At 36.9% G+C, this 13573-nt stretch overlaps 1 protein-coding gene across 1 annotated transcript; it reads left to right on the plus strand.

The window, feature by feature from the left end:
- The first annotated feature begins 8988 nt into the window (after nt 1-8988).
- LOC110686360 (probable beta-1,4-xylosyltransferase IRX9H) lies at nt 8989-13341 on the plus strand. Its single transcript, XM_021862958.1, has 4 exons — nt 8989-10310; nt 11637-11886; nt 12047-12253; nt 12878-13341. Exons 1-3 carry the CDS (start codon nt 9520-9522, stop codon nt 12215-12217), a joined length of 1212 nt encoding a protein of 403 aa, XP_021718650.1. The 5' UTR covers nt 8989-9519; the 3' UTR covers nt 12218-12253; nt 12878-13341.
- The last annotated feature ends 232 nt before the right edge of the window (nt 13342-13573 follow it).

Here is a 13573-nt window from a genome sequence, read left to right on the forward strand (position 1 = left end):
ATCCCGATTCTACATCACATTCTTGCATGGTTTTAGGCTCTTTAGAGCCGTTTCTCGCTAACAATCTCTTCTCTAGTGTGTTCGATGTGTTTTCGTAAGTTTTACAGGAATTTGGAGCTTCTTGGATGATTAGGACACGTTTTGAAAATTTATGGAGATGTTAGTGAACAAGGATGAAGAACCGAGCTAAACACGAGCTAAGCCTGAGAAGCAATGCAAGCAAACACCCTGTTTCTACTGTGCCCGGTTAGGCCATGCTTGCCCAGTTGCACCGGGCACAGAAGGGCTGCTATGAGCTACATCCTACGAAGGACTAAGACAAGGCTGAGCTAATTATCCCACGCGCCCGATCGGGCAGCCATTGCCTGGTTGGACCGGGCGCGTGGTGGCTGAAGGATGTACGAAGCAAGGCAACAAGACAGCAGCAAAGATTGAGCCTCACGCCCGATCGGGCAGCCTTTGCCCGATTGGATCGGGCGACAAGGAGAAAGCTATGAAGAAGATGCAGCGCAATGAGGTACCATCTGCCCGATCGGGCGGTGCTCGCCCAGTCTGACCGGGCAGGGTTATGCGCAAGTTGATTTTCTTATTTTCGGGATTTTATTTCATTAAGGGTATAAATACCCCTTGTAATCCTCATTAGAAAACAGATAATTAATTCCTTAAGTTTTATTTTCTCTCTCTAGAACCCTAGTTTATTTCTTTTAAGCAATTTAATTCCTTCATTAGATTTGATTATTGTTTATCAACATTTTGAGTTATTTCAATTGAAGCATCATTGGTATTCATTTCTATTCTTTCCTCTTTCAATTATTATTGTTTTCAATTATGTTTTCTTTGATTATTTTTGTTATTGCTTATTTAAATATGTGTGAGTAGTTTTTATATTCCAACATCTAGGGTAGCCCAATTATGATTGATGCATGAATTAATTCTTTAAATTCTCTAATAACAATTGCGATTATTTATGCTAAGTTGATTGTGACTATGCCAATACTAGATTAGAGATAATTAGTATTGTTATTATTCCATAGTTCTAATCACAACGAGAGTTGGGTTTTAACGGATTTGAGTAGATCAATTTAGGGTTTGAAATTCATCACAAGAGTAGTTGAATTGATAATTGGGAAGTGAAGTAAAGTGTTTAATGTCTTTAATTTGCATGATTCCATGAGAATAGGTTTGATTGTGGTTAGATAAGCCATTGATACTCGAGAGAGGTCCTTGGTATTGATTAGGGTTTTCTTTTCCCCATGTTAATTGGATTTGTATGCTAGGGGTAGATAGATAATTGCATCGATCGTAATCGTGGTGATACTTGATCTTGGATGTTTTAGTTTATTGATTCATTATATTCTCTTAATTAATTCTAGTTTTTCATACATTAGTTCTTAGCTTATGCCACCATTAATTTGATTCTTGCTTAGTGATTATTTGAGTCTAGATAATTTAGGTGAACCTTAGTCTCTTGGGATTCGATCCTTACTTGCCCGTCTACATAGTAGTGGTCCAGTTAGGTTATTTTTGTTAGGTACGCGACACGCCTATCAATAAATCTTCCATTAGTTGCTGAGTCTAGGATTGATCTGGATGAATTTCCAAGCCCGTTGTAGAAGGCTTGGATTATTTGCCACTACGCTATCCTATGATGGGGACATTCTCTCTGCAAATCCTTAAAATCTTTCCCAAGCTTCATATAAAGTTTCATCCACTTATTGGGAAAAATTAAGGATCGAACTTCTCAACAAGGTTGTCCTCCCTGCAGGGTAATATTTATTATAGAAACTCATAGCAAGAAAATTCCAGTCAGTAATACCAAGAGCAGTCCTATTCAATCCATTATACCACAATTGAGCTTTACCACAAAAAGAGAAAGGAAAAAGAATCTCCCTGATTTGGTCCTGCGTGACCCCACCTTGTTTGATGGTATTGTAATATTGGCAGAAATCAAAAATATGAAGATTTGGATCTTCACTCTTAGCTCCTCTAAATTGCTTCCTTTCGATCATAGTAATAAATTATGGTTTAATCTCGAATTGTACTCCTTTGAGATTTGGTGTAGGAGCAAGATGTGGAAAATCTGTCAAGGATGGCTGCGAATAATCACTGAGCTTGCGAGGTGATGGTGGTAGCGGATTCACCATCTCTGATTTTGTTTCTGAAGAAACTTTTGTGTCGCTAAAATCAAATGGGGGTTCCAAAGGTATATTACCCTCGGAAGTGGCTCGTACTTGTCGGAAAAGGTTCTTCTGTCTATGAAAAGAACGTTCAATTTCAAGATCGAATGGTATGTAACCTGATCTAGAACTCCTGGGCATAAACACAGAACTAAACAAATAAATATGAGAAATTGTCTCAAAGAACTTGCCCCGTTCTCTCAAACAAAGGAAAAATAATCTAGACTACAAAAATAATCAGGAATAAAAGTAAAACCGTCTCCCTAGCAACGGTGCCAAATTTTGATAGGCTAAAGTCGTATCACCTAATCAAAAGTAATTCCTAAGACCGCTAACTAATAATAGATAGGGAAGTAGGATCGAATCCACAGGGAAACAACGTTCTTCTATTCCTAATTAATTATTATAATCTAAATTATTAGGGAACAAGTAAGATTATGGGAATTATACTATGACAATATTTAAATAAGGGAACAATCAATAATAAAAGGCCTAGGGTCTTAGGTTCACCAATAATTAATACTCCGGGATAAAACATAACAATCAACGATTAATATTGCAAACATAACATGATTAACAGGCTCTCGCAATTTATTAATCAACATAGACCTAACCGGCTCTCGCAATTTACTAGATCTAAGTTCCTATTGAAAATAGCCTTTAATATTAAATTAACATCTGCTCGATTCATCAATTCAATATTGCTATACTTTCACAATCAAATCACATCTGCTCGATTCATAATCCAATTTCAAAGAATTAAAACAATTCAATAAGAAATTATTATGCAATATCAATAATCAACCAACACAATTTATCCCTTCATATTAATTATGGATCCCCCTAAAACCCTAGAAAATAACTACTCACACATAATTAAATCTAAACTAATCAAAGCATATATAATAGGCATGATTGAAATCAAAGCACAAAAATAGCAAAGCAATTAAAATCAAAGCGATAAACAAAGAGACGGGAAATAATACTGAATGAAGGAAATATGAAATTGCACTAAAAGGGGAAAACTTGAGTTCAACAACAATCTCTTACTAAAATCTCTCTAAAAAGCTTAAGAATGAAAATTGTAATCTAAAACGTAGCTAATAAAGCTTACAAAAGAGTTTAAATACTCCACCCAAAATTAACTCAAAACATGATTCCTAAACGCCCCTAGAAAAACACGTGCTCGATCGGGCGAAGGGCCGCCTGATCGAGCCCTCCTTTTTCATCACATCGCCTTTCTGGTCATTCGCCCGATTTGGCCTGGTCTTTTTCTTAGGCCAAGTCTCCTTTTCTTTTCTTCTTTTGGGCTTCAATCACTTGTGGCCCAAATCCTCTTCATTGGTCCATTACTTGGACCAATTCCACGAACCAAGCCCTTAGTCACCGAAATAATCGGTCTTGGGCTACAAACGACGGTCATGAATGTGATCATAGCTTCGATATCACATAGTGGCCGAAAAACCATAGAAATCACCAACAAATCTGGGAAATTCTTACAAAACAAATGCCAACTCTACAAAACACGCGAAACCACCCATTAGTACTAAAAATAGCCCCGAAGAGCTCAAATATGCATAAAAATGACCGTGGGACGGGGAATAAAATAGTATATAAAACATATAGATCATCACACAAATCTGAATCTTTTAAGATATTAAAAAAAATTTAGAGTAAAGTGGAAAATCGGCTAGGCAAGAAAATCAAAGCACTTCGATCGGATCGAGGTGGCGAGTACTGAGCTACGAATTCGACGATCATCTGAAAGAACATGGAATTCTCTCATGACTGTCACCTCCCGGAATTCCACAATGGAATGGATTGTCCGAGAGGAGAAATTGAACTCTGTTAGACATGGTTTGATCAATGATGGGTCTTAGCAATTGCATCACTTACACTAAACCGCGCTCCGTCAAAAGCTGTCGAAAAGACTCCACATGATGTATGGACGAAGAAACCTCCATGGTTGTCTTTTCTTAAGATTTGGGGTTGCGAAGCATGTATCAAAAGACTCATATCTGACAAGCTTGCACCAATATCTGACAAATGTTTCTTTATGGGATATCCAAAAGAAACAAAGGGGTATTACTTCTACAACCAATCTGAGAACAAAATATTTGTTGCTCGAGATGGTGTCTTTTTGGAAATGGAGCATCTTTCCAAAATGACAACTGGAAGGAAAATCGAACTTGATGAAGTTCAAGAAGGTGAGCAACAAAGTCAAACTGACAATCAAAGTGCTTTGGAAGCAACTGTTGAAAATGGTCAAAGTCAAAATGACAAAGCAAATGCTCAATCTATTACCATGCGTTGGTCGCAAAGGCCAAGATCTCAACCAAACAGATACCTCAGCGTTGTCTTAACCGACAATCAAGACATCCTAATTATGGATGAAGATGAGCTAGTGACATACAAACAAGCTATGACGAGCCACGACTCTGCAAAATGGCAATTAGCCATGAAATCCGATGTGGACTCCATGTTTGAAAATCAAGTTTGGGACTTAGTTTATTTGCCCAAAGGTTACACACCTATCGATTGCAAATGGTTTTTCAAGTTGAAAACCGTCAAAGATGGAAATGTATATGTATACAAAGTTAGATTGGTGGCAAAAGGTTACAGGCAAACTCACGGCGTTGATTATGATGAAACCTTTTTGCCAGTTTCCATGCTTAAGTCCGTCCGAATTATCCTAGCAATTGTCGCATATTATGATTATGAGATATGGCAAATGGACGTCAAAACCGCCTTCCTTAATGGGATTTTGGATGAAACTGTGTACATGACTCAGCCGGAAGGTTTTGTAGATCCAAACAATGCTGGGAAGGTATGCAAGCTTAAGAAGTCCATTTATGGACTAAAGCAGGCAAGTAGAAGTTGGAATCTGCGATTCGATGAAACCATTAGTGAATTTGGTTTTATCAAGAATCCAGATGAGTCTTGTGTTTACTAGAAGGTCAGTGGGAGTGACATCGCATTCTTTGTCTTATATGTCGATGACATATTGCTAATTGGAAGCAGCATTCCAATGTTGGAGTCTGTAAAGGCTTGGCTTGGAAAGTGTTTTTCAATGAAGGACTTGGGAGAGGCATAATACATATTGAGCATCAAGATCTATACGGATAAATCTAAAAGGATGATTAGATTGAGCCAAAGTACTTATATCGATAAGGTACTGGCACGATTCAATATGGAGGAAGCCAAAAGAGGCCACCTACCCATGTCACATGGCATAACTCTCAGCAAGAAACAGTGTCCGTAGACACCTGATGAGCGAGAGAGGATGAGTCAAATTTAATATGCTTCGCTTATTGGATCGATCATGTATGCCATGATATGTACTAGGCCGGATGTATCGTATGCCTTGAGTGCTACGAGCCGATACCAATAAGACCCAAGAGAGGCACATTGGATTGCGGCCAAGAATATCCTAAAGTACCTGAAAAGGAACAAGGATAAATTTCTAGTCTATGGTGGGAGTAAGGATTTGGTTGTTAAAGGTTATACCGACACAAGCTTCTAGACTGACGGAAACGACTTCAAGTGACAATCAGGATACGTGTTCTTTCTTAATGGAGGAGCGTTCAGTTGGAAGAGTGCTAACCAAAGCACGACTGCAGATTCTACAACTGAAGCCAAATACTTTGCAGCTTCAGAAGCAGCTAAGGAGGTAGTTTAGATTCGTAAGTTCGTGCTAAGAAAAGCACGACTGCAGATTCTACAACTGAAGCCAAATACTTTGCAGCTTCAGAAGCAGCTAAGGAAGTAGTTTAGATTCGTAAGTTCGTTGGTGAACTTGGTGTTGTCCCCTCAATACAGGGACCAATAGACCTCTACTGTGATAATAGTGTGGCTATTTCTCAGGCTAGAGAGCCAAGGGAGCATCAGACAGTCAAACATGTCATGAGGCAATTTCACGTGATAAGGGAATGGAAGTCTGAGGGTGAAATCAGAATTTGAAAGATTAGAACGGACGATAATGTAACCTATCCACTCACTAAACCTTTGCCTCAAGTGAAACACAACAAGCACGTTGAGGCAATGGGAATCAAGCATATTGGAGATTGGCTTTGATTTCCCTATTTGTGTGTTTTAATTAAGTTGTGGGGATCATAATGTAAAACACTATATTGAACCATTCATTTATGGAGTAATTTAATTTTTCCTGTAAATTAATATTCCATTTCTATTTAATTGTGGATTAGAATTAAATAATGAGTCCACTCGATTTAAGAATATTCAAAATAGGGTATCAAGACAATGTCTTGGATAAATAAACACCTATTAAGTGAACGTTGAATATCACATCGAAATTATCCCTAATCGAGGTCATTTGAAAGCTGGACGACTAATGACCGTGTGAGATTAGTGTGTCGTATGATTTATAGCACTGTTTCTTGTGCTACAAGGAGAAGAATGTCATAAATCATTTGCACAGGTATTGGTTTGAAACTATACCGGATCGACCTATGAGAATACTTTAAGAGATCTAAAATCGTCATAAGTATATTACTCATTATGGCTATTGGAACCTCTTTCCTCAACCATGAGTATTGTTAGTTCTCTTGTTTGAGTATTAGTCCGCTTTGATGTTGTCAAACGTCTGCCGTACAAGGGGATTATAAAGGCAACACTCGGACAGCTAGGGCCTCTTAGTAAGGGAAGCTGACAACGCAAGACTGGGAATGTCCCCCTATTAACAGTAGGGAACATGTCTTTGTTGTTTGCAAGGCCTCTCGAAAAGCGAGACTGTGAAAATGCATGGTCGTGCTCAGATGGATTTTGGAAATCATTTGCTTATTGACAGTTGAACTCAGAAATCAAGAAACACTTCTGGACGTAATAAGGATGATGAAAAATCTTACCTTATAGTTCACGAAGAGACATTAAGTGACATAGAAAACAGGCTATACACATACAACACACTTGTTCGGAAGGACAATTGGGAGATTGACAGGAATGATGTCCTTCGAACAAGTGTATTATTCCGATAGAGGGATCGAAATTAATTAGAAAGCTAATTATTCAGTGTGGTCAAGTGATCAGAATGTCTAGCTGGAAGCCGCTTCCGATCAGTAATATTAATGAATAATTAATATTACATCAAAATCTTGACTGAACCCTTCGGGTCACTCCCAATCGTGTAACTAAACCGAAGCGACAAATTAATCCGAAGGATTAAATGAGTCGATGGAGATTTTATGAACTAAGACATTGAATTCCGAGCTTAGAGCGTCGAAACTAAGCGTCGTAAGTCGAGTCGAATTTAGGAATCGACGAGACGAAAAACTCAGTCAAACAACATGTTAACGCGCGCAAAATCCAAGCCTCGCGATGGCCTAGCCAAGCGAGGGCTAGGTAGGCTAGCATAGCTAGCCGAGCACCTTGCCGCAAGGCAATGCTTAGCCGCAAGCCCAGCATGCATCGCATGCATTGGCTGGGCAAGCTGGCCGAGCAGCCTTGCTAGCTAAGCGTGGCAGCATGCCCGAGCATGCATGCGGGCTAGTAGCAGGCCTTGCAAGTGAGAGCATCGCCCAGCGCTAGCAGCCCGTGTATGCTAGCGTGGGTTGTGCTGCTGCTTGGGCCGAGGGTCCATTAAAATTACTTTACTATCCTTAATTAATAATTGATAATTAATTATTATAATTTTAATTAATAATTATAATAATTTATAATTAATAATTAATATTGATACGTAACTATTAATAACTAACCATAATACGAGATAGAAAAATCCCTAAAAAATTCCCTATTCTCTCTCTTCAAACCTAGTCACCATAGTAAAACATAGGGGCTGCCATCGATTTTATTGATGGTAAGCCCCAAATTCTTCTTTAATTTTATGTTTTTAGTAAATAAAGATCACTAATAGTATGATGATTGTAGTTAGTCCCTTTATGTAGGGTTTATTTGGTTCCTTGATGGTGGAATTTGTAGTATGAGTTGTTTGTTTGTTTTTCGTGTGTGCAGGGATACAAGCAAATTTGGAAGATTTGTCTTGCGAATTGTGGATTTACGAGTCTGTTGGTATAGGGGTGCAAATTTAAAAGATTAGTCTTGTAAATTTGCCGATCTAGAGGACCAATCAAGTTTTATCACTTTCGCGACTATATATCAATGGAGTTCTGTCAAAAACGATGCAAAGACATCTAAAATTATTCAGGAGCAGTTCAGAAGCGATGCCATTAGTTTAGGGGTGTTTAATACTACTTGTATTGAGAATTTAGATCTCTTAAGGAATGATTGTAAGTGCCGAATGACTATTAATATTATAACTACTTATATTTATTAATAATGATACTTAACTATTAATAACTAATGATTATTAATAAATAATTATTAATTAAAAATAGTTAATAATTAACAACTATTAACTATTAATTAGTAAAAAAAATATATTAATAATTCGTAATTTAATTAATAATTATTATTTATTAATAATTAACAATGTAATATACCAATGTCCTTAAAGTCATTTTATATAAAACAACTAACAGCCAACTTTACCAAACATATTTATTAATAGCCAACATTTAAAAGCCAATACAAACAGCTAGTCAGAGTAGCGAAGAAAAATAGTTAATAGCCAACAGTTAATTGCCAAACAATATGTTTGGCAATCGGCAATTGGCTTTTTGCCTAGCTTTTAGCTTTATAGTTTGGTCAAACAGCCAAATAATATGTTTGGTAGTTGGGTTTTTTTTGTTGGCTTTTAAGCTGGTTTTTTAGCCAAAAGCTAATAGGAGTATCTTTTTTTATTGGCTTTTAGCTTATTGGCCCACTTTATCACTAATAAACAGCTAACAACCATTAATAATTTTACCAAACACTTTTGTAAACAATTGACTTAAACAACTAGCTTAAAAAGTCAATCCATACAGCTAATACTTCCGGCTAGTCAAACAAGCCAAACAAACAAGCTAACAGCCAACCGCCGATTGCCAAACAACCCTAAGGCCGGACTCTTATGTCAATTTTTCCGTAATTAAACAAAAAAAACCTCTTATGACAATACTACGTGTCATTCGACCATTGGTCCACCACAGCGAGTATCTCTCTTTTTCCTTTTCCTATCTGGCATCGTAAATTCACTCTTCCCCGCTCCAAAAAAAAAAAAAAATTGTTTTTGGTTCCTCTAATCTCTCTCATTCTCTTCATCAGTCACTAATTTTTTTATTTCAATCCAAAAAATTTTAATTAGGTTTAAATTTTAATATTTTTTGGCTGAATTTCTGTCGAAGTTTGCACTGAAATTGTACGGTTGATTTGAAAATTAGGGCAAAATTGGATACCAATTATGTGATCGGAAGTGTAAATTTCAAGCTTTTTTGCATTGATTTTAATGGCGTCGATTCGACGAACACTTTCACCGGCGAATCAAGATCGGAGTTATCAGAACGGATCATCTTCAAGTCCATTTTCGTCGAATTCGTCGTCTCACAAAGCGTCGAATTCGAGCATTTTCGTAAAACCTCGGCGAATTTTCGCCGGAATATTCCTGCTTCGGAGTTCCCGGAGAAATCAACAGCATTCATGGAGGAGACAATTTTATCGTTGTTTGCTTTGCTTCTTAATCGGAATTTTGTTAGGTATTTTTCCATTTGGTCACATTGAAGAAGATGATGTTAGAATTCATGATTTCTCATTCGAGATCAAATCTCAAGTTGAGAATAATGTTAAAGAGAAGGAGATGTTGAGAAATGAAGATTCCGGGGTTACCGCGAAAATGAGCGAGGTTGAGGTTAAGCTTGATGTGGTGTTAGCAGAGAAATTTGATTATCAACCTAGGAAATTATTGATTATTGTTACTCCAACTTATAATAGGGCACTTCAAGCTTACTATATGAATAGAATGAGTCAAGTTTTGAAGCTTGTTAATCCTCCTGTGTTGTGGATTGTGGTGGAAATGAGTGCTCAGTCCCCGGAAACCGCCTCGATTTTAAGGAATACTGGAGTAATGTACCGCCATTTAGTATGCCATAAGAATTTGACTGATATAAAAGATAGAGGTGTTGAACAAAGGAATGCTGCACTTGAGCATATTGAGAAACATAAACTTGATGGCATTGTTTACTTTGCTGATGATGATAATATCTATTCTTTGGAGCTTTTTGAAAGTATTAGAAAAGTCAGGTATGTTGTTCATTCTTCTAACTACCTATTTGAATTTAATTTATGTTATTTTTTTTTGCTTGTTTCGCGCTATTATACACTGTTTCTGTTAGTGACTCTGAATATTTTGATACAGTCTGAGTTTTGACAACTTATTGTTGCATTTGCTTTGTTAGTTTGCTTGTTTAATGCTGTTTGAAATTTGATGGATGTGGTTGTTTGTGCTCATTATTGCATAGTAGTTGATGCTAGTTAAAGAGATCAGGGTTGAGGAATTGGCTGTTTTATCATAAATGTTTTATCTGTTAAATTTGGCCGAGCTCTGAGGAATTGGGCGTTGTATCATAAGAAATTTGTCCAGTTTCGAGGATTTGAGTATTCTTATAATTGGGCATTCTTTACAGAGTACTTTGAATTGATTAGAGAAAATCCCAATTCTAAGGAATGTTATTTATCTTAATGGTTGATTACTGCATAGTAATTACATAAATGGTAACATTCTCAGAATGTTGTTTTCAGTAGTCATGTTTTTATGTACAGAAATTGAGACTGTCAGGTCATGGATTCTTTGTTGTTTGATTGTTACTTATCATTGGAAGCTTAGTTTTTGTCACAACATTAATGTGATTGGAATTATCCTCATGTTAATCTGTTCTTGTGATAATGAAATTCGTTATTAAGATAGCTTCCTTCTTACTAGCTTAACTACTACACGTGTTTTTCTCGGGATTCCAGGGTTGACTAGGAGAAAAAAGATGCTGGCTGGTTTTTGTCGCTAGCCTCATAATGTGCACCCCTTGGAAAATTTCCGTTAGTGTCCATAATTGGTGGCACTTTTGAGTGTATGTTTTCTTTGAGGATAAAGAGTCTTCTTTTACCCCTTGTTCAGCATTATGCTTCTATGTTACGAAATGTGAATTTCTTTATTCCAAGTGTAGATCTTTCTGATGAGCTTCTCCATTTTTTAAAATGTTTCCAAATGTATTTGAAGCTGTCATGTTTTATACACTTATAATTGAGATGGGGGTGGATTAATTTTCTTCAATCAGGTGCTGTAGTCTCCAATTCACCTGGGGCGTGATTGGAATATATAAGTTCATCATACGTATTTACATCAATCTACTTATTTTCTAAATAAAAGCTAATAAATAGTTTGCGGAAAGGGAAGAGACTGACTTCTTTTGTGAAATAAAGCTAGAGTATCAGTATGTAGATTTTGCAATCCCAATGTTGTCTTTCTTTCTTATTTACATAACTATCTTGTTTTATCCTGATGAGTAATGACAATCTTTTTCCCCCAAAAAATAGAAATAAAAAACTGATGGTTTACCTTTTGCACTCTTACAGCCGTTTTGGCACGTGGCCTGTTGCTATGCTGGCACAAAGCAAAAATAAGGCCATACTTGAAGGTCCAGTATGCAATGAAAGTAAAGTGATTGGGTGGCACACAAATGAGAAAAGCAAGGCACTCCGTAGATTTCATGTTGATATGTCTGGGTTTGCATTTAATAGCACTATCTTGTGGGATCCAAAGAGGTGGAGACGTCCCTTTTTGAATCCAGTGCGGCAGCTGGACACCGTGAAGGAGGGTTTCCAGGTATTTACCTCATGAATGTGACATGCACAACTCTACATTTTGGCACCTTTATCATGTTGCAATATCTCGTTGCTGCTTTTGATGAGGGTATAAAAAGGAAAATTGAAATCAATTGCGGTTGCTATGTATATATCATGTTTCTCTCGGTTGTTTATTATAGGAGACAACATTTATAGAGCAATTGGTCGCAGATGAAAGTCAAATGGAAGGTATGCCTAATGACTGTGGAAAGATTATGAACTGGCATCTTCACTTGGATGCTCGTGGGGTTGCATATCCAAGAGGGTGGCTTCTTCAGAAAAACTTAGATGCTGTCCTGTCCATCGATTAAATTGACAACTCTCTTTTTGATTTCAACTTAATGAAGGTGTGACATCAGATTTATGTTCTTCAAGTATTTGAAATTCTATCCTGTGTTTAGATAAATTGTGTACTGCCTAATAGTGAAAAATGTGGGTGGTTTCAAAAAGAATATAGTGTCATTAATGGTGGTTTTGAAAAGGATATATTGTCATAAATTTTATCTGTGTGGAAATAGAAATTTAAAATTATGAGCATGGAAGGATTCTATTATATGTTGGCTCAAACTTGGAGATCAAAGAGGCACTGCAAGTTTTGTAAGATTCATTTGATCTCTCCAATTGAGTAACATCTGAAAACATAGCCCCTTCTTATTCGCTTTTCTCTTATCTCTTTTTATTACTGTTTCTGTCACGAAAATTGCAAACAATAATGACATAAAAGATAGAAATGCTTTACTTTGCTTATTTGATTCAATACCATTTTCCTTGCCACGGGATTGCTTCATGCTGTCACAAGTGCAGGATAAACACTTCCTCCCTATTTCTCCTTTATTATGTATGCTTGGTGGTACGTGGATCTGGATGATTATTTTAAGTTGGTCCGTATTGCTGATTCCACTGCAATTTTAATTTGCATCATATACTGTGTTGATATTGGTTTGACGGCTGAAATGTTCTTAATTTGACAGTGTTATGGTATGGACTTGGAGTTGCAGTGGTTGCTTCATCCTACTTGCTAATCATCGAATCCGTTTATCTCCAGAAGCGCATGCAGCAGCATACAAATTAAGCTTGGGGCTGAGTGAGGATTTATGTCCATTGACATATATACTCTCTCGGGCTATGCTATTCAGCTTTCTCAAAGGGGAAATTTGGATGTCATTTGGAAAAAGAAGAGAGAATATAGTTTAGCCATAGAAATTCAATTAAATTCTTGGGCACTGGTAGCCTATAGCCCTCCATTTTTTCTTTTAAACTTGGTGGTTTTGTTATGCCTTGCGAATCAGGTTCTGAAGTGTATACAGTGTGACTTGTGTACAAAAAGTTGTGCCTCAAAATTTTCTTCTGTGAGTAAAAATTGCAGACTGTATTGGTGAATCAAAAGACAGTAAAGTATTATGACAAAAGATAGCGATGTTATTAGCCTTCTGAACTTGACAATGGTCTGCCATTGTAATACACCACTCAAAGTGTAAAAGTTGCTTAGCTATGAACTTGACAACGGTCCCCCTTTAGTATGTAAATATCACCACTCGATGTTACTTCATAAGCTTTGGATATTTTCAATCATCCATCGTAGTCAAATGTCTGCATTCATTTTGCTCAAGACCAACCTGATAAGAATAGCACTTTTATCTTAAATACTAGTATATTATTTATGCAGG

Source organism: Chenopodium quinoa, unplaced genomic scaffold (assembly GCF_001683475.1).
Source record: "Chenopodium quinoa cultivar QQ74 unplaced genomic scaffold, ASM168347v1, whole genome shotgun sequence".
Taxonomy (NCBI): domain Eukaryota; kingdom Viridiplantae; phylum Streptophyta; class Magnoliopsida; order Caryophyllales; family Amaranthaceae; genus Chenopodium; species Chenopodium quinoa.

Coding starts and splice junctions, on each gene's coding strand:
- LOC110686360 (XM_021862958.1), top strand. CDS start 9,520: ATGGCGTCGATTCGACGAACACTTTCACCGGCGAATCAAGATCGGAGT. Junction 10,311..11,636: donor GAAAGTATTAGAAAAGTCAG/GTATGTTGTTCA, acceptor GCACTCTTACAG/CCGTTTTGGCACGTGGCCTG. Junction 11,887..12,046: donor CCGTGAAGGAGGGTTTCCAG/GTATTTACCTCA, acceptor TGTTTATTATAG/GAGACAACATTTATAGAGCA.